Genomic DNA, 24433 nt, shown 5'->3' on the forward strand with positions numbered 1-24433 from the left:
TTGAACACTTTTAGGAGTGGGACCCTTTTGGATCCCCAAGAGTTTGAGAGTTGTTTTTGAACTGTCATTGCTCAAAAAATAATAATGAATTAAAATCAATGTTGTTATGAATTATTGACCTGTTGAAGGATCCACTTATTGTATTTCATGTCAAATATTACACTTTGTTCAATTTTGGCGGAAAATGTGACATATTTTGTGTGTTTGCCGTAAAAAAACTAAGTTTGTAATGACAAAAAGGGCATTAAAAAAACAACAAGAAAACAACATTAAAAAATGATAAAAATGCATAATTGAAGAATACATATGAAGTTGATGTAGACATTTAGGTGTTCAAAGTAAAAAACTAAAAAATTCAATATGTTTTATTTGTAATTCTTTTATGAGTGGGACCCTTTTGGATCCTCAAGAGTTTTAGAGTTGTTATTTTTTTTAAACTGTCATTGCTCAAAAAAAATGATGAAATAAAATCAATGTTGTTATGAATTATTGATCTATTGAAGGCTACAATTACTTCACATTCAATATTCCATTATACATTTTTTGGGAGGGAAATATTACATGTTTTTTATTTGCCCCCAAAAAATTGTTTAAAAAAAAAAAGAAAAGGAAATAAGACATGAAAAAATCCACTTTATATAGACAGATAGATAAGAGAAAATATCCCCCGCATGCTCTGATTGTTGAATGTGGCCCTCAGGTTTGCTCTATTGCAACATACAGTAGTGTCATTGAAATACTGCATTCAAGTTCAACTTGAATAATGATCCAGAGTGCATGAGAAAGTAGCAGGGAACTTGAGTATTTCCCTAGTTCTCACTGCATGTTTTCCACCTTCCACAGTCGGAGACTCTGCACATCAACCCCCTCCACACTTTAATCCCCTCCACTATGTGCGTGTCATTCGGGGTCATGCTTCCAGTGGGGAACCCCCCTAACGCCATCGTCTTCAGCTACGGACACCTGCAGATCAGCGACATGGTAGGACACGCGCTCTCTTGCACCTGCACCATCTTATGTAAGCCCCCCCCCACCCCCACTTTGTCTTGGCCAACCCCCACACATGACCACTACACAACATCTGGCTTTTTACATTTCACTCCAACATACATCTTGAAAGAACAAATGTTGCTTTTTACATTTCACTCCAACATACATCTTGAAAGAACAAATGTTGCTTTTTACATTTCACTCCAACATACATCTTGAAAGAACAAATGTTGCTTTTTACATTTCACTCCAACATACATCTTGAAAGAACAAATGTTGTTTGTGCAAATAAATCCAAGGAAAACATTTGAAAAGATTCCTAGATGACAACATTGCATTTGTGTCCAAATACTGGACTCTTTTCTTCAGCAACTTTGATCCTTGCATGCTAGTCAAAACCTGTCAACAATCAGGATCCATCCAAATTACAAAATGTGAATAATCTGATTAAAAAATATCATTTGACAGCCCTAGTGGATTTTTAGACAAAAGCAGTGAAGTTGTGTAAATGGTAAATAAAAAGAGAATACAACAAATCCTTTTCAACTTCTATTCAATTGAATAGACTGCAAAGACAAGATATTTCATGTTCAACTTTGTTATTTCTGCAAATAATCATGAAGTTAGAATGTAATGGCAGCAACACATGTCAAAAAAGGGCATGTTCACCAGTGTGTTACATGGCCTTTCCTTTTAACAACACTCAGTTTTGGTTTGGGAAGTGAGGAGACACATTTTTGAAGTGGAATTCTTTCCCATTCTTGCTTGATGTACAGCTTAAGTTGTTCAACAGTCTCACTTCTCATATTTTAGACGCCACACATTTTCAATGTCTGGACTACAGGCAGGCCAGTCTAGTACCCACACTCTTTTACTATGAAGCCACGTTGATGTAACACGTGGCTTGGCATTGTCTTGCTGAAATAAGCAGGGGCGTCCATGGTAACGTTGCTTGGATGGCAACATATGTTGCTCCAAAAGCTGTATGTACCTTTCAGCATTAATGGTGCCTTCACAGATGTGTAAGTTACCCATGTCTTGGCCACTAATACACCCCCATACCATCACACATGCTGCCTTTTACACTTTCACCCTAGAACATGTCTTGACCACTAATACACCCCCATACCATCACACATGCTGCCTTTTACACTTTCACCCTAGAACATGTCTTGACCACTAATACACCCCCATACCATCACACATGCTGCCTTTTACACTTTGCACCTAGAACAATCCGGATGGTTCTTTTCCTCTTTGGTCCGGAGGACACCACGTCCACAGTTTCCAAAAACAATTTGAAATGTGGACTCGTCAGACCACAGAACACTTTTCCTTGTATCAGTCCATCTTAGATGAGCTCAGGCCCAAATAAGCCGACGGCGTTTCTGGGTGTTGTTGATAAATGGCTTTGGCTTTGCATAGGAGAGTTTTAACTTGCACTTACAGATGTAGCGACCAACTGTAGTTACTGACAGTGGGTTTCTGAAGTGTTCCTGAGCCCATGTGGTGATATCCTTTACACACACTTGTTGGTGCAGTACAGCCTGAGGGATGGAAGGTCACAGGCTTAGCTGCTTACGTGCAGTGATTTCTCCACATTCTCTGAACCCTTTGATGATATTACGGAGCGTAGATGGTGAAATCCCTAAATTCCTTGCAATAGCTGCTTGAGAAAGGTTGTTCTTAAACTGTTCAACAATTTGCTCAGTCATTTGTTGACAAAGTGGTGACCCTCGCCCCATCCTTGTTTGTGAATGACTGAGCATTTCATGGAATCTACTTTTATAGCCAATCATGGCACCCACCTGTTCCCAATTAGCCTGCACACCTGTGGGATGTTCCAAATAAGTGTTTGATGAGCATTCCTCAACTTTATCACTCTTTTTTGCCACTTGTGCCAGCTTTTTTGAAATATGTTGCAGGCACCAAATTCCAAATGAGATAATATTTGCAAGAAATAATGTTTTCCAGTTTGAACGTTGTGTCTCGTCTTTGCAGTCTATTCAATTGAATATAAGTTGAAAAGGATTTGTTGTATTCTCTTTTTATTTACCATTTACACAACTTCACTGCTTTTGGGGTTTGTATATATATATATATATATATATATAAAATGTGTGTATATATACATATATCAATGTGTGTACATGTGTATATATACATATGTTTGTTTATATGTATATATACATACATATGTATATATGCATGTATATATGTATGTATATACAAATAAAATATCAATGTATGTGTATATATATATATGTGTATGTATATATATATATATATATATATATATATATATATATATATATATATATATATATATATATGTGTATGTATATATATATATATATATATATATATATATATATATATATATATATATATATATATATATATATATATATATATATATATATATATACATATATATGCATGTACATATGTATGTGTATATATATATATATCAATGTGTATTTGTGTGTTTATATATATGTGTATATACATATGTATGTTTATATAGACAAATGAATGTTTATATCTGCATGTATATATAATAATGTGTGTATATATATATATATATATATATATGTATATATATATATATATATATATATATATATATATATATATATATATATATATATGTATATATATATATATATATATATGTATATATATATATATATGTATATATATATATATGTATGTGTGTGTGAGAGTATATGTATACACAAGTATGTATATACTGTATATGTATAGTCATATATGTAAATTGTCAGAATGTCATTCAGCAACATTGTGTTACTTGAATGAGTTTTAGTTGAATCTCCTCACTCGTCTTTTGCAGTGTTGTATTCATTGACCTGATCACACACCCTAACAACAACTGACACTCCAAATACATTGCGTCATTCATCTGCGTATATACATGATTAATGCATGATTAATGCATGATTAATCTGCGTATATATATGATTAATGCGTGATTAATGCATGATTAATCTGTGTATATACATGATTAATGCATGATTAATGCGTGATTAATCTGTGTATATACATGATTAATGCGTGATTAATGCATGATTAATCTGCGTATATACATGATTAATGCGTGATTAATGCATGATTAATCTGTGTATATACATGATTAATGCATGATTAATGCGTGATTAATCTGTGTATATACATAATTAATGCGTGATTAATCTGTGTATATACATGATTAATACGTGATTAATCTGTGTATACACATGAATAATGCGTGATTAATGCATGATTAATCTGTGTATATACATGATTAATGCATGATTAATGCGTGATTAATCCGTGTATATACATGATTAATGCGTGATTAATCTGTGTATATACATGATTAATGCGTGATTAATCTGTGTATACACATGAATAATGCGTGATTAATGCATGATTAATCTGTGTATATACATGATTAATGCGTGATTAATGCATGATTAATCTGCATATATACATGATTAATGCGTGATTAATGCATGATTAATCTGCGTATATACATGATTAATGCGTGATTAACGCATGATTAATCTGCGTATATACATGATTAATGCGTAATTAATGCATGATTCAACTGCATATATACATGATTAATGCGTGATTAATGCATGATTAATCTGCGTGTATATACATGATTAATGCGTGATTAATGCATGATTAATCTGCGTGTATATACATGATTAATGCGTGATTAATGCATGATTAATCTGTGTATATATATGATTAATGTGTGGTTAATGCCTGATTAATCTGCGTATATACATGATTAATGCGTGATTAATGCATGATTCAACTGCGTATATACATGATTAATGCATGATTAATGGGTGATTCATCCGTGTATATACATGATTAATGCATGATTAATGGGTGATTCATCCGTGTATATACATGATTAATGCATGATTAATGGGTGATTCATCCGTGTATATACATGATTAATGCATGATTAATGGGTGATTCATCCGTGTATATACATGATTAATGCATGATTAATGGGTGATTCAACTGCGTATATACATGATTAATGCATGATTAATGGGTGATTCATCCGTGTATATACATGATTAATGCATGATTAATGGGTGATTCATCCGTGTATATACATGATTAATGCATGATTAATGGGTGATTCATCCGTGTATATACATGATTAATGCATGATTAATGGGTGATTCATCCGTGTATATACATGATTAATGCATGATTAATGAGTGATTCATCCGTGTATATACATGATTAATGCATGATTAATGGGTGATTCATCCGTGTATATACATGATTAATGCATGATTAATGGGTGATTCATCCGTGTATATACATGATTAATGCATGATTAATGGGTGATTCATCCGTGTATATACATGATTAATGCATGATTAATGGGTGATTCATCCGTGTATATACATGATTAATGCATGATTAATGGGTGATTCATCCGTGTATATACATGATTACTGCATGATTAATGGGTGATTCATCCGTGTATATACATGATTAATGCATGATTAATGGGTGATTCATCCATGTATATACATGATTAATGCATGATTAATGGGTGATTCATCCGTGTATATACATGATTAATGCATGATTAATGGGTGATTCATCCGTGTATATACATGATTACTGCATGATTAATGGGTGATTCATCCGTGTATATACATGATTAATGCATGATTAATGGGTGATTCATCCGTGTATATACATGATTAATGCATGATTAATGGGTGATTCATCCGCGTATATACATGATTAATGCATGATTAATGGGTGATTCATCCGTGTATATACATGATTAATGCATGATTAATGGGTGATTCATCCGCGTATATACATGATTAATGCATGATTAATGGGTGATTCATCCATGTATATACATGATTAATGCATGATTAATGGGTGATTCATCCATGTATATACATGATTAATGCATGATTAATGGGTGATTCATCCATGTATATACATGATTAATGCATGATTAATGGGTGATTCATCCATGTATATACATGATTAATGCATGATTAATGGGTGATTCATCCATGTATATACATGATTAATGCAATATGATGAATCACATGAGTTAACTTGTCATTTTTGACAGCACTAACAAACATAAGTATAGTAAATATAAGGCCCCTGATGGTTGTGGCCCTTGATTGTGACACGCCACTCAGTGTTATATTCACTCAGCCACTCAGTGTTATATTCACTCAGCCACTCAGTGTTATATTCACTCAGCCACTCAGTGTTATATTCACTCAGCCACTCAGTGTTATATTCACTCAGCCACTCAGTGTTATATTCACTCAGCCACTCAGTGTTATATTCATTTTTCTTACATGAATGTATGGCCCGGCTCCTTATGTTCCGCAGGTGAAAGCAGGATTCGGGGTGAACCTGATTGGTGTGGCGGTGGTGATGTTGGCCATCACCACGTGGGGGGTGCCACTCTTTAATTTGACCGAGTTCCCAGCCTGGGCCGTGGCCGGCAACGTGACCAGCAGCTTATAGCGCCCATCCGCAGCGTTTCTACGGAAGGAATGGAAGTAATGTGAAGTGTATTAGAATGATTAGTTTTGTGGGGCCAATTCAATATTTTCATCATTGGATGGAGATTCTTACTTGCCGTGTGGCGCATCACATTTTATAAGAACACATGCAACTGTGCCTTTTTTCAGTAAACACTGCGGTACTTTCAATGCAAGCATCATCAATGTTTATGCAGATATATAGACATCAATGTTTATGCAGATATATAGACATCAATGTTTATGCAGATATATAGACATCAATGTTTATGCAGATATATAGACATCAATGTTTATGCAGATATATGGACATCAATGTTTATGCAGATATATGGACATCAATGTTTATGCAGATATATAGACATCAATGTTTATGCAGATATATAGACATCAATGTTTATGCAGATATATGGACATCAATGTTTATGCAGATATATGGACATCAATGTTTATGCAGATATATAGACATCAATGTTTATGCAGATATATAGACATCAATGTTTATGCAGATATATATACATCAATGTTTATGCAGATATATGGACATCAATGTTTATGCAGATATATGGACATCAATGTTTATGCAGATATATGGACATCAATGTTTATGCAGATATATAGACATCAATGTTTATGCAGATATATAGACATCAATGTTTATGCAGATATATAGACATCAATGTTTATGCAGATAAATAGACATCAATGTTTATGCAGATATATAGACATCAATGTTTATGCAGATATATAGACATCAATGTTTATGCAGATATATGGACATCAATGTTTATGCAGATATATGGACATCAATGTTTATGCAGATATATGGACATCAATGTTTATGCAGATATATAGACATCAATGTTTATGCAGATATATAGACATCAATGTTTATGCAGATAAATAGACATCAATGTTTATGCAGATATATGGACATCAATGTTTATGCAGATATATAGACATCAATGTTTATGCAGATAAATAGACATCAATGTTTATGCAGATATATGGACATCAATGTTTATGCAGATATATAGACATCAATGTTTATGCAGATATATGGACATCAATGTTTATGCAGATATATGGACATCAATGTTTATGCAGATATATGGACATCAATGTTTATGCAGATATATAGACATCAATGTTTATGCAGATATATAGACATCAATGTTTATGCAGATAAATAGACATCAATGTTTATGCAGATATATAGACATCAATGTTTATGCAGATATATAGACATCAATGTTTATGCAGATATATGGACATCAATGTTTATGCAGATATATGGACATCAATGTTTATGCAGATATATGGACATCAATGTTTATGCAGATATATAGACATCAATGTTTATGCAGATATATAGACATCAATGTTTATGCAGATATATGGACATCAATGTTTATGCAGATATATAGACATCAATGTTTATGCAGATAAATAGACATCAATGTTTATGCAGATATATGGACATCAATGTTTATGCAGATATATAGACATCAATGTTTATGCAGATATATGGACATCAATGTTTATGCAGATATATAGACATCAATGTTTATGCAGATATATAGACATCAATGTTTATGCAGATATATAGACATCAATGTTTATGCAGATATATAGACATCAATGTTTATGCAGATATATGGACATCAATGTTTATGCAGATATATAGACATCAATGTTTATGCAGATATATGGACATCAATGTTTATGCAGAAATATAGACATCAATGTTTATGCAGATATATAGACATCAATGTTTATGCAGATATATATACATCAATGTTTATGCAGATATATGGACATCAATGTTTATGCAGATATATGGACATCAATGTTTATGCAGATATATGGACATCAATGTTTATGCAGATATATAGACATCAATGTTTATGCAGATATATAGACATCCATGTTTATGCAGATATATAGACATCAATGTTTATGCAGATAAATAGACATCAATGTTTATGCAGATATATAGACATCAATGTTTATGCAGATATATAGACATCAATGTTTATGCAGATATATGGACATCAATGTTTATGCAGATATATGGACATCAATGTTTATGCAGATATATGGACATCAATGTTTATGCAGATATATAGACATCAATGTTTATGCAGATATATGGACATCAATGTTTATGCAGATATATAGACATCAATGTTTATGCAGATAAATAGACATCAATGTTTATGCAGATATATGGACATCAATGTTTATGCAGATATATAGACATCAATGTTTATGCAGATATATGGACATCAATGTTTATGCAGATATATGGACATCAATGTTTATGCAGATATATGGACATCAATGTTTATGCAGATATATAGACATCAATGTTTATGCAGATATATAGACATCAATGTTTATGCAGATAAATAGACATCAATGTTTATGCAGATATATAGACATCAATGTTTATGCAGATATATAGACATCAATGTTTATGCAGATATATGGACATCAATGTTTATGCAGATATATGGACATCAATGTTTATGCAGATATATGGACATCAATGTTTATGCAGATATATAGACATCAATGTTTATGCAGATATATAGACATCAATGTTTATGCAGATAAATAGACATCAATGTTTATGCAGATATATGGACATCAATGTTTATGCAGATATATAGACATCAATGTTTATGCAGATAAATAGACATCAATGTTTATGCAGATATATGGACATCAATGTTTATGCAGATATATAGACATCAATGTTTATGCAGATATATGGACATCAATGTTTATGCAGATATATAGACATCAATGTTTATGCAGATATATGGACAATATCTCATGCTGCTACATTCCACCAAAGTTCTCTGCACACTGTAAACATATCAGCAATTCTTGTCAATAGTGCCTTTATATGAATAGAACAGCTCCAGAAAACATTTTATGTAAGCTTATTATTCTTTAATGTGTGCTTTTATGGACATGGACTTTTGATGGAATGACGGACATCAATGTGGACTAAAAAATGTGTCCCAGTTGAATAATAAGACTGGTTGCCTTGGTGATATTGGGAAGCACACATATGCATGTGATGATGATGAATCTGCTGCTAAAAGTATGAACACTGTACTGCACAAAAGTCTACAAGCTGTTTAATATTTTCCATGACCTGTGTGGATTTGAGGACTTCTACCCTAGCATAGGTACAATCAAGATGATGCCTTCATTTTTGTGTGTGTAATTTATTCATGCCTACTTTTTTGTAAATACATGCAGGCTTGTGCTGAAGTGTTTACTTTCTGTCCAGTCGGGACAGTTAAGAAGACCAAATGTGTACAAGAATAAACTTCCTGAAGCCAAGCTGGCTTTTTTCTATTTATTTCAAAAAGTCCGGCATTATTACGTAACCGGCTTGGGTCAGTCCCCGCTTTCTGTTCCACCCTGGACTCGAACCTGGGTCCACCACAAATGCGACAGGGGTGCTAGCTACTGAGCTAAAAGCTATGGCTACCAGCACTGCTCTAAAAGGGGAATGATGTCTACCATTCACAAACCTTTTTGTACAAGAACTCATGTTTTTCTTTTTGAATGCATTCTAACTCATAAATAAACGCTAGCAAAAGTCAGCTAACAATGGAGCCAATAAGAGTCGTTCTACTCCGCCATAAACTGCTCTAAGAAACGCTCCATAAATGTTTTCATGCAGCAATGAAGGATGATCTACAAGTTTTAGAAGATGTGTGCTAAACAGATCCAGCTTCAGTGAAACACTAAGCATCACGTACAAATTGTATTATGTAGTATTGCTAAGTGCTAAACAAGAAATACAAACTATCAACATAATAAAACCACCACTTACTGTACAATGTCTGCTCTCACTGGGATGCAGACTGATGGGATGTTCTTAATTTCCTGTTTGGATGAATAATTCATCAGAATCCTCCCAAAGGGTTAAAAAAATGCAGTGAGAGGCATGATTTATTATCTAGAATGACCTTTCACCGACTCCGAGGCCATGCAGCAGCTCAACATGTCATTATAGCAGCATACGCTAGTTAGCTCTCTGTGATCATGGCACAGCTAAAAGTAGTTGCTCGGCATTAGCACTTATAATAACAATATCGCCAATATTGGGTAAAGATTCACGTCACAAGATGTAATTGAGTATTGTTGGTGGCTTTTGGATGTTTTTTTAGAGGAATAGTTAACTCCAATTTGCTGCATTGTTAGCCACCTCCTATTTGCCGTATTTGACCACTTAGAATGCATAAAAAAAAGAAAAACATTTCTGTTCTTGTCTTACATAAGTATTGTGAATAATAGACAAATTCTCCCCACATTAAAGACATGCAACAAAATATGTATTTTAAGACTCTACACGTACTATGTCAACATTCACTTAACGTACAACATTCACTTCTACACGTACTATGTCAACATTCACTTAACGTACAACATTCACTTCTACACGTACTATGTCAACATTCACTTAACATACAACATTCACTTCTACACGTATTATGTCAACATTCACTTAACATACAACATTCACTTCTACACGTACTATGTCAACATTCACTTAACGTACAACATTCACTTCTACACGTACTATGTCAACATTCACTTCTACACGTACAACATTCACTTCTACACGTACTATGTCAACATTCACTTCTACACGTACTATGTCAACATTCACTTCTACACGTACTATGTCAACATTCACTTAACGTACAACATTCACTTCTACACGTACTATGTCAACATTCACTTCTACACGTACAACATTCACTTCTACACGTACTATGTCAACATTCACTTCTACACGTACTATGTCAACATTCACTTCACACGTACAACATTCACTTCTACACGTACTATGTCAACATTCACTTCACACGTACAACATTCACTTCACACGTACTATGTCAACATTCACTTCTACACGTACTATGTCAACATTCACTTCACACGTACAACATTCACTTCTACACGTACTATGTCAACATTCACTTCACACGTACAACATTCACTTCACACGTACTATGTCAACATTCACTTCTACACGTACTATGTCAACATTCACTTCACACGTACAACATTCACTTCTACACGTACTATGTCAACATTCACTTCACACGTACAACATTCACTTCACACGTACTATGTCAACATTCACTTCACACGTACAACATTCACTTCTACACGTACTATGTCAACATTCACTTCACACGTACAACATTCACTTCTACACGTACTTTGTCAACATTCACTTCACACGTACAACATTCACTTCTACACGTACTTTGTCAACATTCACTTCACACGTACTATGTCAACATTCACTTCTACACGTACAACATTCACGTCTACACGTACTATGTCAACATTCACTTCTACACGTACTATGTCAACATTCACTTCACACGTACAACATTCACTTCTACACGTACTTTGTCAACATTCACTTCACACGTACAACATTCACTTCTACACGTACTATGTCAACATTCACTTCACACGTACAACATTCACTTCTACACGTACTATGTCAACATTCACTTCACACATACAACATTCACTTCTACACGTACTATGTCAACATTCACTTCACACGTACAACATTCACTTCTACACGTACTATGTCAACATTCACTTCACACATACAACATTCACTTCTACACGTACTATGTCAACATTCACTTCTACACGTACTATGTCAACATTCACTTCTACACGTACAACATTCACTTCTACACGTACTATGTCAACATTCACTTCACACGTACAACATTCACTTCTACACGTACTATGTCAACATTAACTTCTACACGTACAACATTCTCTTCTACACGTACTATGTCAACATTCACTTCTACACGTACTATGTCAACATTCACTTCACACGTACAACATTCACTTCTACACGTACTATGTCAACATTCACTTCTACACGTACTATGTCAACATTCACTTCTACACGTACTATGTCAACATTCACTTCTACACGTACTATGTCAACATTCACTTCACACGTACAACATTCACTTCTACACGTACTATGTCAACATTCACTTCTACACATACAACATTCACTTCTACACGTACTATGTCAACATTCACTTCACATGTACAACATTCACTTCTACACGTACTATGTCAACATTCACTTCACACGTACAACATTCACTTCTACACGTACTATGTCAACATTCACTTCACACGTACAACATTCACTTCTACACGTACTATGTCAACATTCACTTCTACACGTACTTTGTCAACATTCACTTCACACGTACTATGTCAACATTCACTTCACACGTACAACATTCACTTCTACACGTACTATGTCAACATTCACTTCTACACGTACTATGTCAACATTCACTTCACACGTACAACATTCACTTCTACACGTACTATGTCAACATTCACTTCTACACGTACTATGTCAACATTCACTTCACACGTACAACATTCACTTCTACACGTACTTTGTCAACATTCACTTCACACGTACAACATTCACTTCTACACGTACTATGTCAACATTCACTTCACACGTACAACATTCACTTCTACACGTACTATGTCAACATTCACATCTACACGTACTATGTCAACATTCACTTCTACACGTACTATGTCAACATTCACTTCACACGTACAACATTCACTTCTACACGTACTTTGTCAACATTCACTTCACACGTACAACATTCACTTCTACACATACTATGTCAACATTCACTTCTACACTTACTATGTCAACATTCACTTCACACATACAACATTCACTTCTACACGTACTATGTCAACATTCACTTCACACGTACAACATTCACTTCTACACGTACTATGTCAACATTCACTTCACACGTACAACATTCACTTCTACACGTACTATGTCAACATTCACTTCACACGTACAACATTCACTTCTACACGTACTATGTCAACATTCACTTCTACACGTACTATGTCAACATTCACTTCACACATACAACATTCACTTCTACACGTACTATGTCAACATTCACTTCTACACGTACTATGTCAACATTCACTTCTACACGTACAACATTCACTTCTACACGTACTATGTCAACATTCACTTCACACGTACAACATTCACTTCTACACGTACTATGTCAACATTCACTTCTACACGTACTATGTCAACATTCACTTCACACGTACAACATTCACTTCTACACGTACTATGTCAACATTCACTTCTACACGTACTTCGTCAACATTCACTTCACACGTACTATGTCAACATTCACTTCACACGTACAACATTCACTTCTACACGTACTATGTCAACATTCACTTCTACACGTACTATGTCAACATTCACTTCACACGTACAACATTCACTTCTACACATACTTTGTCAACATTCACTTCACACGTACAACATTCACTTCTACACGTACTATGTCAACATTCACTTCACATGTACAACATTCACTTCTACACGTACTATGTCAACATTCACGTCTACACGTACTATGTCAACATTCACTTCTACACGTACTATGTCAACATTCACTTCACACGTACAACATTCACTTCTACACGTACTTGTCAACATTCACTTCACACGTACAACATTCACTTCTACACGTACTATGTCAACATTCACTTCACACGTACAACATTCACTTCTACACGTACTATGTCAACATTCACTTCACACATACAACATTCACTTCTACACGTACTATGTCAACATTCACTTCACACGTACAACATTCACTTCTAAACGTACTATGTCAACATTCACTTCACACATACAACATTCACTTCTACACGTACTATGTCAACATTCACTTCTACACGTACTATGTCAACATTCACTTCTACACGTACAACATTCACTTCTACACGTACTATGTCAACATTCACTTCACACGTACAACATTCACTCTTACACGTACTATGTCAACATTCACCTCTACACGTACAACATTCACTTCTACACGTACTATGTCAGCATTCACTTCTACACGTACTATGTCAACATTCACTTCTACACGTACAACATTCACTTCTACACGTACTATGTCAACATTCACTTCTACACGTACAACATTCACTCCTACACGTACTATGTCAACATTCACTTCTACACGTACAACATTCACTTCTACACGTACTATGTCAACATTCACTTCTACACGTACAACATTCACTTCTACACGTACTATGTCAACATTCACTTCTACACGTACAACATTCACTTCTACACGTACTATGTCAACATTCACTTCTACACGTACAACATTCACTTCTACACGTACTATGTCAACATTCACTTCACACGTACAACATTCACTTCTACACGTACTATGTCAACATTCACTTCACACGTACAACATTCCCTTCTACACGTACTATGTCAACATTCACTTCACACGTACTATGTCAACATTCACTTCTACACGTACAACATTCACTCCTACACGTACTATGTCAACATTCACTTCTACACGTACAACATTCACTTCTACACGTACTATGTCAACATTCACTTCTACGCGTACAACATTCACTTCTACACGTACTATGTCAACATTCACTTCTACACGTACTATGTCAACATTCACTTAACATACAACATTCCCTTCTACATGTACTATGTCAACATTCACTTAACGTACAACATTCACTTCTACATGTACTATGTCAACATTCACTTCACACGTACAACATTCACTTCTACACGTACTATGTCAACAACGGCGTGGCGAGGTTGGGAGAGTGGCCGTGCCAGCAACCTGAGGGTTCCTGGTTCGATCCCCACCTTCTACCAACTGTCACGTCCGTTGTGTCCTTGAGCAAGACACTTCACCCTTGCTCCTGATGGGTGGTGGTTAGGGGCCTTGCATGGCAGCTCCCGCCATCAGTGTGTGAATGTGTGTGTGAATGTGTGTGTGAATGTGTGAATGTGTGTGTGAATGTGTAAATAGTGTCAAAGCGCTTTGAGTACCTTGAAGGTAGCAAAGCGCTCTACAAGTATAACCCATTTACCATAAAACGTCCCAAATGACATCCTAGCCAACAAATACAATGCCGCCCCCCGCTGTCTAAAGGAGGAAGTGCACCTCACTGTTTCCAAAGTGAACTTTAACACCATTGATTGAAACTTTTATTAGTAGATTTCACAGTACAGTACATATTCCGTACAATTGACCACTAAATGCTAACACCCCAATAAGTTTTTCAACGTGTTTAAATCGGGTCCAAGTAAATCAATTCATGGTAAATAGATAGTTTGGATACTTAGGACCAGTGTTTTTCAACCACTAGTGTACCATGAGATATTGTTTGGTGTGCCGTGGGAAATGATGTCATTTCACCTACTTGGGTTAAAAATATTCTTATCAAAGCAGTAATTATTGTCTGTGCTGCCAAGAGCGCGGCAGAGTAACCATGTAATACTCTTCCATATCAGTAGGTGGCAGCAGGTAGCTCATTGCTTTGTAGACGTCAGCAACATGATTTGTGGTGATCACAATATGAAGAAGACAGCGGGAGGCAGTGTGCAGGTAAAAAGGTATCTATTGCTTAAACCAAAAAAAACAAAAGACATTGAAGCTTAGGGATGGCTATGCAAAACAAAACTAAAACTGAACTGGCTGCAAAGTAAACAAAAACAGAATTCTGGACGACAGCAAAGACTTAAATCACGTGGCGCAGACGGCGTCCACAATGTACATCCGTACATGACATGACAATCAACAACAAAATAGAAGCACCAGACAAGAAGCAAAACACTACACAAAGGAAGTTCAACTTTTATTATTCTTCCGTCAATCGTCAACAAAATAAACAAACAGTTGTACATTCATAAACAACAAAAAAGTCCAAATAAGTCAGGGTGTGATGTGACAGTTGGTGACAGTACACCTACTTTCAGCTATAAACAAATAAGTCAGGGTGTGATGTGACAGTTGGTGACAGTACACCAACTTTCAGCTATAAACAAATAAGTCAGGGTGTGATGTGACAGTTGGTGACAGTACACCAACTTTCAGCTATAAACAAATAAGTCAGGGTGTGATGTGACAGTACACCAACTTTCAGCTATAAACAAATAAGTCAGGGTGTGATGTGACAGTACACCAACTTTCAGCTATAAACAAATAAGTCAGGGTGTGATGTGACAGTACACCTACTTTCAGCTATAAACAAATAAGTCAGGGTGTGATGTGACAGTACACCAACTTTCAGCTATAAACAAATAAGTCAGGGTGTGATGTGACAGTTGGTGACAGTACACCAACTTTCAGCTATAAACAAATAAGTCAGGGTGTGATGTGACAGTACACCTACTTTCAGCTATAAACAAATAAGTCAGGGTGTGATGTGACAGTACACCAACTTTCAGCTATAAACAAATAAGTCAGGGTGTGATGTGACAGTTGGTGACAGTACACCAACTTTCAGCTATAAACAAATAAGTCAGGGTGTGATGTGACAGTACACCAACTTTCAGCTATAAACAAATAAGTCAGGGTGTGATGTGACAGTACACCTACTTTCAGCTATAAACAAATAAGTCAGGGTGTGATGTGACAGTTGGTGACAGTACACCAACTTTCAGCTATAAACAAATAAGTCAGGGTGTGATGTGACAGTTGGTGACAGTACACCAACTTTCAGCTATAAACAAATAAGTCAGGGTGTGATGTGACAGTACACCAACTTTCAGCTATAACCATGCATGCTTGGTTATGTTTTGAATTTTTATCCAACAATTGCGAGAACAACTTTTTACTGTCAATATCAGCTGCTGAGTTTCATTTTTTAATGTTTTCCGTTGGTGGTGTGCCTTGGGATTTTTTCAATGAAAAAAATGTGCCTCGGCTCAGAAAAGGTTGAAAAACGATACTTTAGACCATCACAGCGGGATGAAGCTAAAAAAAACACCCCATTTCCAAGGTGACTACAGCTATTTAGAAATACATCTAATAAATACATCATTATGATCACAAGTTCTTAAGGCCCCAAATATGTCAAAAAGCCTTGCTGTTCTTGTGTTTGACATGATGTTTACTGTATGGTTAGGAGGTGTGGCCCCTGGTGATGTTTACTGTATGGTTAGGAGGTGTGGCCCCTGGTGATGTTTACTGTATGGTTAGGAGGTGTGGCCCCTGGTGATGTTTACTGTATGGTTAGGAGGTGTGGCCCCTGGTGATGTTTACTGTATGGTTAGGAGGTGTGGCCCCTGGTGATGTTTACTGTATGGTTAGAAGGTGTGGCCCCTGGTGATGTTTACTGTATGGTTAGGAGGTGTGGCCCCTGGTGATGTTTACTGTATGGTTAGGAGGCCTGGCCCCTGGTGATGTTTACTGTATGGTTAGGAGGTCTGGCCCCGGGGGCCTTCAGCAGGAGTGAAGCCCTCTGTCTGCATCTTCTCCTTGTATTTCAGGAAGTCTCTTCTTTTGCTGAAATATTTCACCTGTAAAGAGAGGAAGGGCAGACAATCTAGTGCCATTGTTGACTTCTACTACAAGTAAGCAGTCTTTACCCACTGAGCTGCCATTGTTGACTTCTACTACAAGTAAGCAGTCTTTACCCACTGAGCTGCCATTGTTGACTTCTACTACAAGTAAGCAGTCTTTACCCACTGAGCTGCCATTGTTGACTTCTACTACAAGTAAGCAGTCTTTACCCACTGAGCTGCCATTGTTGACTTCTACTACAAGTAAGCAGTCTTTACCCACTGAGCTGCCATTGTTGACTTCTACTACAAGTAAGCAGTCTTTACCCACTGAGCTGCCATTGTTGACTTCTACTACAAGTAAGCAGTCTTTACCCACTGAGCTGCCATTGTTGACTTCTACTACAAGTAAGCAGTCTTTACCCACCGAGCTGCCATTGTTGACTTCTACTACAAGTAAGCAGTCTTTACCCACTGAGCTGCCATTGTTGACTTCTACTACAAGTAAGCAGTCTTTACCCACCGAGCTGCCATTGTTGACTTCTACTACAAGTAAGCAGTCTTTACCCACTGAGCTGCCATTGTTGACTTCTACTACAAGTAAGCAGTCTTTACCCACCGAGCTGCCATTGTTGACTTCTACTACAAGTAAGCAGTCTTTACCCACTGAGCTGGGCATTTAGCCTCAAATTCTTCTTGGAAGTTGTGGCATGTTGATGATTTGTCCTTGTTGTCATCCAGACACTTCCAGAAGAAATCCCTGGCTTCCCAGCAGGCTTTTCTCTCGGCTGAGTTCGGCGCTGCCATCGACACTTGGACTGTGGAAGCAATTGAAATAGGTAAGGTTTCAAAAAGCAAACTTGTTTTGATTGATTGATTGAGACTTTTATTAGTAGATTGCACAGTACAGTACATATTCCGTACAATTGACCACTAAATGCTAACACCCCAATAAGTTGTTCAACTTGTTTAAGTCGGGGTCCACGTTAATCAATTCATGGTAACATGTTGACATTTGGCTTTGCACAGTGAATGTATGACTGTGTTTATCCCCCTTTCCTTTGGCACAACTTACAAAATAGTCATACCTACAGTATGTATTATAAAATAATGATACCTACAGTATGTTTTAGAAAATAGTGATCCCTACAGTATGTATTATAAAATAGTGATAAGGACAGTATGTATTATAAAATAGTGATACCTACAGTATGTATTATAAAATAGTGATACCTACAGTATGTATTATATAATAGTGATAAGGACAGTATGTATTATAAAATAGTGATCCCTACAGTATGTATTATAAAATAGTGATAAGTACAGTATGTATTATAAAATAGTGATACCTACAGTATGTTTTAGAAAATAGTGATCCCTACAGTATATATTATACAATAGTGATAAGGACAGTATGTATTATAAAATAGTGATCCCTACAGTATGTATTATAAAATAGTGATACCTACAGTATGTATTATATAATAGTGATAAGGACAGTATGCATTATAAAATAGTGATCCCTACAGTATGTATTATAAAATAGTGATAAGGACAGTATGTATTATAAAATAGTGATACCTACAGTATGTTTTAGAAAATAGTGATCCCTACAGTATATATTATATAATAGTGATAAGGACAGTATGTATTATAAAATAGTGATACCTACAGTATGTTTTAGAAAATAGTGATCCCTACAGTATATATTATACAATAGTGATAAGGACAGTATGTATTATAAAATAGTGATCCCTACAGTATGTATTATAAAATAGTGATAAGGACAGTATGTATTATAAAATAGTGATAAGTACAGTATGTATTATAAACTAGTGATAAGTACAGTACGTATTATAAAATAGTGATAAGTACAGTATGTATTATAACATAGTGATAAGTACAGTATGTATTATAAAATAGTGATAAGTACAGTATGTATTATAAAATAGAATGTATTATAAAACATTGAACACAATGTTGACAGTAGTAGCATGGTGTATTAGCATGTTAGCTATCTGAAACTCACTGTGGTAATAAAAGCTGGATGATGAATTCCCCCGCGGTCACTTTAGTTGTAAGATTGTCGATCCATAGACTTGGCTTTATATTGCACTCATGGTGGTGTTTTGATGTTGGAAGTGACAGCGTTAGAGAAGTGAAGGGCAGGTCCCCGAACGGTCGCACGCTGATGACGTCATAGTACCGGCCTTTTTCAAGTCGCTTGTTGATGACGTCATAGTACAGGTCTTTTTCAAGTCGCTTGTTGATGACGTCATAGTACAGGTCTTTTTCAAGTCGCTTGTTGATGAAGTTAATAGGCATTAACGACACGGTGCCGTTCACCTCTTTTTTTTTAATTATTTTATTTTATTTTATTTATTTATTTATTTTTTATGTCCTGCCCAGCTTCTCAGGCAAATCATATAGTAGATGTAGATGATCATATAGTTGATGTAGATGATCATATAGTAGATGTAGATGATCATATAGTAGATGTAGATGATCATATAGTAGATGTAGATGATCATATAGTTGATGTAGATGATCATATAGTTGATGTAGATGATCATATAGTTGATGTAGATGATCATATAGTTGATGTAGATGATCATATAGTAGATGTAGATGATCATATAGTTGATGTAGATGATCATATAGTTGATGTAGATGATCATATAGTAGATGTAGATGATCATATAGTAGATGTAGATGATCATATAGTAGATGTAGATGATCATATAGTAGATGTAGATGATCATATAGTAGATGTAGATGATCATATAGTAGATGTAGATGATCATATAGTTGATGTAGATGATCATATAGTAGATGTAGATGATCATATAGTAGATGTAGATGATCATATAGTAGATGTAGATGATCATATAGTTGATGTAGATGATCATATAGTAGATGTAGATGATCATATAGTAGATGTAGATGACCATATAGTAGATGTAGATGATCATATAGTAGATGTAGATGATCATATAGTAGATGTAGATGATCATATAGTAGATGTAGATGATCATATAGTTGATGTAGATGATCATATAGTTGATGTAGATGATCATATAGTAGATGTAGATGATCATATAGTAGATGTAGATGATCATATAGTAGATGTAGATGATCATATAGTTGATGTAGATGATCATATAGTAGATGTAGATGATCATATAGTTGATGTAGATGATCATATAGTAGATGTAGATGATCATATAGTAGATGTAGATGATCATATAGTAGATGTAGATGATCATATAGCAGATGTAGATGATCATATAGTAGATGTAGATGATCATATAGTAGATGTAGATGATCATATAGTTGATGTAGATGATCATATAGTAGATGTAGATGATCATATAGTAGATGTAGATGATCATATAGTTGATGTAGATGATCATATAGTTGATGTAGATGATCATATAGTAGATGTAGATGATCATATAGTAGATGTAGATGATCATATAGTTGATGTAGATGATCATATAGTAGATGTAGATGATCATATAGTAGATGTAGATGATCATATAGTAGATGTAGATGATCATATAGTAGATGTAGATGATCATATAGTAGATGTAGATGATCATATAGTAGATGTAGATGATCATATAGCAGATGTAGATGATCATATAGTAGATGTAGATGATCATATAGTAGATGTAGATGATCATATAGTAGATGTAGATGATCATATAGTAGATGTAGATGATCATATAGCAGATGTAGATGATCATATAGTAGATGTAGATGATCATATAGTAGATGTAGATGATCATATAGTAGATGTAGATGATCATATAGTAGATGTAGATGATCATATAGTAGATGTAGATGATCATATAGTAGATGTAGATGATCATATAGTAGATGTAGATGATCATATAGTAGATGTAGATGATCATATAGTAGATGTAGATGATCATATAGTAGATGTAGATGATCATATAGTAGATGTAGATGATCATATAGTTGATGTAGATGATCATATAGTAGATGTAGATGATCATATAGTAGATGTAGATGATCATATAGTAGATGTAGATGCCCATATCGGCTGTTCAGATTTACTTTACAAAAGAGAAGTGTAGGATACTTCTCTTGTTGCCTTATTTGTATTTTGACTTTATTAAATGTATTTATATTATCATTTGGTGCAGCCGGGCCGGAGCAGGAGGGGATAGAAAGAGAAAAAGGAAGACAGAGGGGGGAATTGTGGGGACAAGAGGGGGATTAGACAGAGAGACAAAAACAACAACAGCAAACACAACAACAACAACAACAACAGAGCAACATCAGCAAATAGGACATGTACAAATATGATGGTGAAAGTAATAGCAAATAAGCAGTTAGCGAAAATAAAAAATAATACAGAAATGACAATGAGCATTATTACACTAAAATGGAGCAATATGAATACCAATAGAAATAGTGCTATTGATAATAAACAATACCAATACTTTACCTTTATTATCAACAATACATTTGTTCAAATGCAACAATACATATACGTCACGATAACTTGAGATACGAAAGAATGCAAAAAAATGGAGGGGAAGAAAGAGAAGCAACCTACATTAACCTTGTAGATTGTTATAGTAACAATAGGTTAAGCTTTGTCAGTGTGCCATGTGTTATACCCAGTTTACCCTAGGGCAACAACGTTAATATATGTTTGATGAAACGTGATTATGTGCATGAATGTATGTGTGCATATGTACTTGTATATGTACAGTATGTGTATGTGTGCTTGTACAGTGAATGTATATGTACAGTATGTGTATATGTGTGCTTGTACAGTGAATGTATATGTACAGTATGTGTATATGTGTACAGCGAATGTATATGTACAGTGTGTGTATATGTGTGCTTGTACAGTGAATGTATATGTACAGTATGTGTATGTGTGTACAGCGAATGTATATGTACAGTGTGTGTATATGTGTGTTTGTACAGTGAATGTATATGTACAGTATGTGTATATGTATGCTTGTACAGTGAATGTATATGTACAGTATGTGTATGTGTGTGTTTGTACAGTGAATGTATATGTACAGTATGTGTATATGTGTGCTTGTACAGTGAATGTATATGTACAGTATGTGTATATGTATGTTTGTACAGTGAATGTATATGTACAGTGTGTGTATATGTGTGCTTGTACAGTGAATGTATATGTACAGTATGTGTATATGTGTGCTTGTACAGTGAATGTATATGTACAGTATGTGTATATGTGTGCTTGTACAGTGAATGTATATGTACAGTATGTGTATATGTATGTTTGTACAGTGAATGTATATGTACAGTATGTGTATGTGTGTGTTTGTACAGTGAATGTATATGTACAGTATGTGTATATGTGTGCTTGTACAGTGAATGTATATGTACAGTATGTGTATATGTATGTGTGTACAGCGAATGTATATGTACAGTGTGTGTATATGTGTGTTTGTACAGTGAATGTATATGTACAGTATGTGTATATGTGTGCTTGTACAGTGAATGTATATGTACAGTATGTGTATGTGTGTGTTTGTACAGTGAATGTATATGTACAGGATGTGTGTATGTGTGTTTGTACAGTGAATGTATATGTACAGTATGTGTATATGTGTGTTTGTACAGTGAATGTATATGTACAGTATGTGTGTGTTTGTACAGTAAATGTATATGTACATGTATGTATATGTGTGTGTTTGTACAGTGAATGTATATGTACAGTATGTGTATATGTGTGTTTGTATAATGAGCGTGTGTGTGGATGTACGAACCGAGTTAGGGGTTAGGGTTATAAATTCAAAGTAACTAAAATAGAATGCAAAAAAACATATATATAATATAAACAAAGTGCAAAGCCATAGGCTCACTCAATTTCAGTAAACAACTCAAATTTGGAACACAGCATAATCGTCTTCTGGTTGCTAGAGGTAGAGAGTGTCTTAATGTACAGTTCTAACTCTTTTTTAAAGGCACAAAAGACAGGTCGGGTATTGAGAAACTTACATTTATGAATATAAAACTTAGCCAATAGTATAATGAGGTTGCAAAGGTAAAATTCCTTTTGTAATTTTTTTTCATATAGTGTAAAACCAAATATCACATCTTTAAAACAAAGCACAAATTTGTCAAGAATATTGTCCAGGATGAAGCGACAGATGCTCCGCCATAGTGATGGAGTGCTTTCACAAGTCCAAAACAGCTGGTAAACAGTCTCTGGATGCATGTTACATAAGGTGCAGGTAACATAAGGTGCACCATGCATGTTACATAAGGTGCAGGTAACATCAATGTCCTTCTTGTATCTAACCATCACAGTCTTTACAGGGTAATAACCAGGAATGATTTTAAAAGATATCTCTTTGACTTTGTTGGCAAGTAAATACCTGTTAGGAAGGGACCATGT

General features: G+C 35.0%; 2 protein-coding genes across 2 annotated transcripts; one reads left to right on the top strand and one right to left on the bottom strand.

Moving 5' to 3' along the window:
* The first annotated feature begins 465 nt into the window (after positions 1–465).
* LOC133645486 (solute carrier family 13 member 4-like) lies at positions 466–8345 on the top strand. Its single transcript, XM_062040326.1, has 2 exons — positions 466–981; positions 6403–8345. Exons 1-2 carry the CDS (start codon positions 892–894, stop codon positions 6538–6540), a joined length of 228 nt encoding a protein of 75 aa, XP_061896310.1. The 5' UTR covers positions 466–891; the 3' UTR covers positions 6541–8345.
* Positions 8346–17647: 9302 nt separating this feature from the next.
* Positions 17648–20220, bottom strand: LOC133645487 (cytochrome c oxidase assembly factor 6 homolog). Its single transcript, XM_062040327.1, has 3 exons — positions 20045–20220; positions 18679–18833; positions 17648–18033 (listed from the first exon to the last, which is right to left on the bottom strand). The coding sequence occupies exons 2-3, from the start codon at positions 18820–18822 to the stop codon at positions 17932–17934; spliced, it is 246 nt and encodes an 81-aa protein (XP_061896311.1). The 5' UTR covers positions 18823–18833; positions 20045–20220; the 3' UTR covers positions 17648–17931.
* Between the last annotated feature and the right edge of the window lie 4213 nt (positions 20221–24433).

This window comes from Entelurus aequoreus, unplaced genomic scaffold (genome assembly GCF_033978785.1).
Source record: "Entelurus aequoreus isolate RoL-2023_Sb unplaced genomic scaffold, RoL_Eaeq_v1.1 HiC_scaffold_207, whole genome shotgun sequence".
NCBI lineage: Eukaryota > Metazoa > Chordata > Actinopteri > Syngnathiformes > Syngnathidae > Entelurus > Entelurus aequoreus.

What these genes read in the sequence shown, in the direction of transcription:
- LOC133645486 (XM_062040326.1), top strand. Translation starts at nt 892, where the DNA reads ATGTGCGTGTCATTCGGGGTCATGCTTCCAGTGGGGAACCCCCCTAAC. An exon ending in ACCTGCAGATCAGCGACATG is followed by an intron (nt 982 to 6,402) that starts GTAGGACACGCG and finishes TATGTTCCGCAG; the next exon opens with GTGAAAGCAGGATTCGGGGT.
- LOC133645487 (XM_062040327.1), bottom strand. Translation starts at nt 18,822, where the DNA reads ATGGCAGCGCCGAACTCAGCCGAGAGAAAAGCCTGCTGGGAAGCCAGG. An exon ending in CTAAATGCCCAGCTCAGTGG is followed by an intron (nt 18,034 to 18,678) that starts GTAAAGACTGCT and finishes CTCTCTTTACAG; the next exon opens with GTGAAATATTTCAGCAAAAG.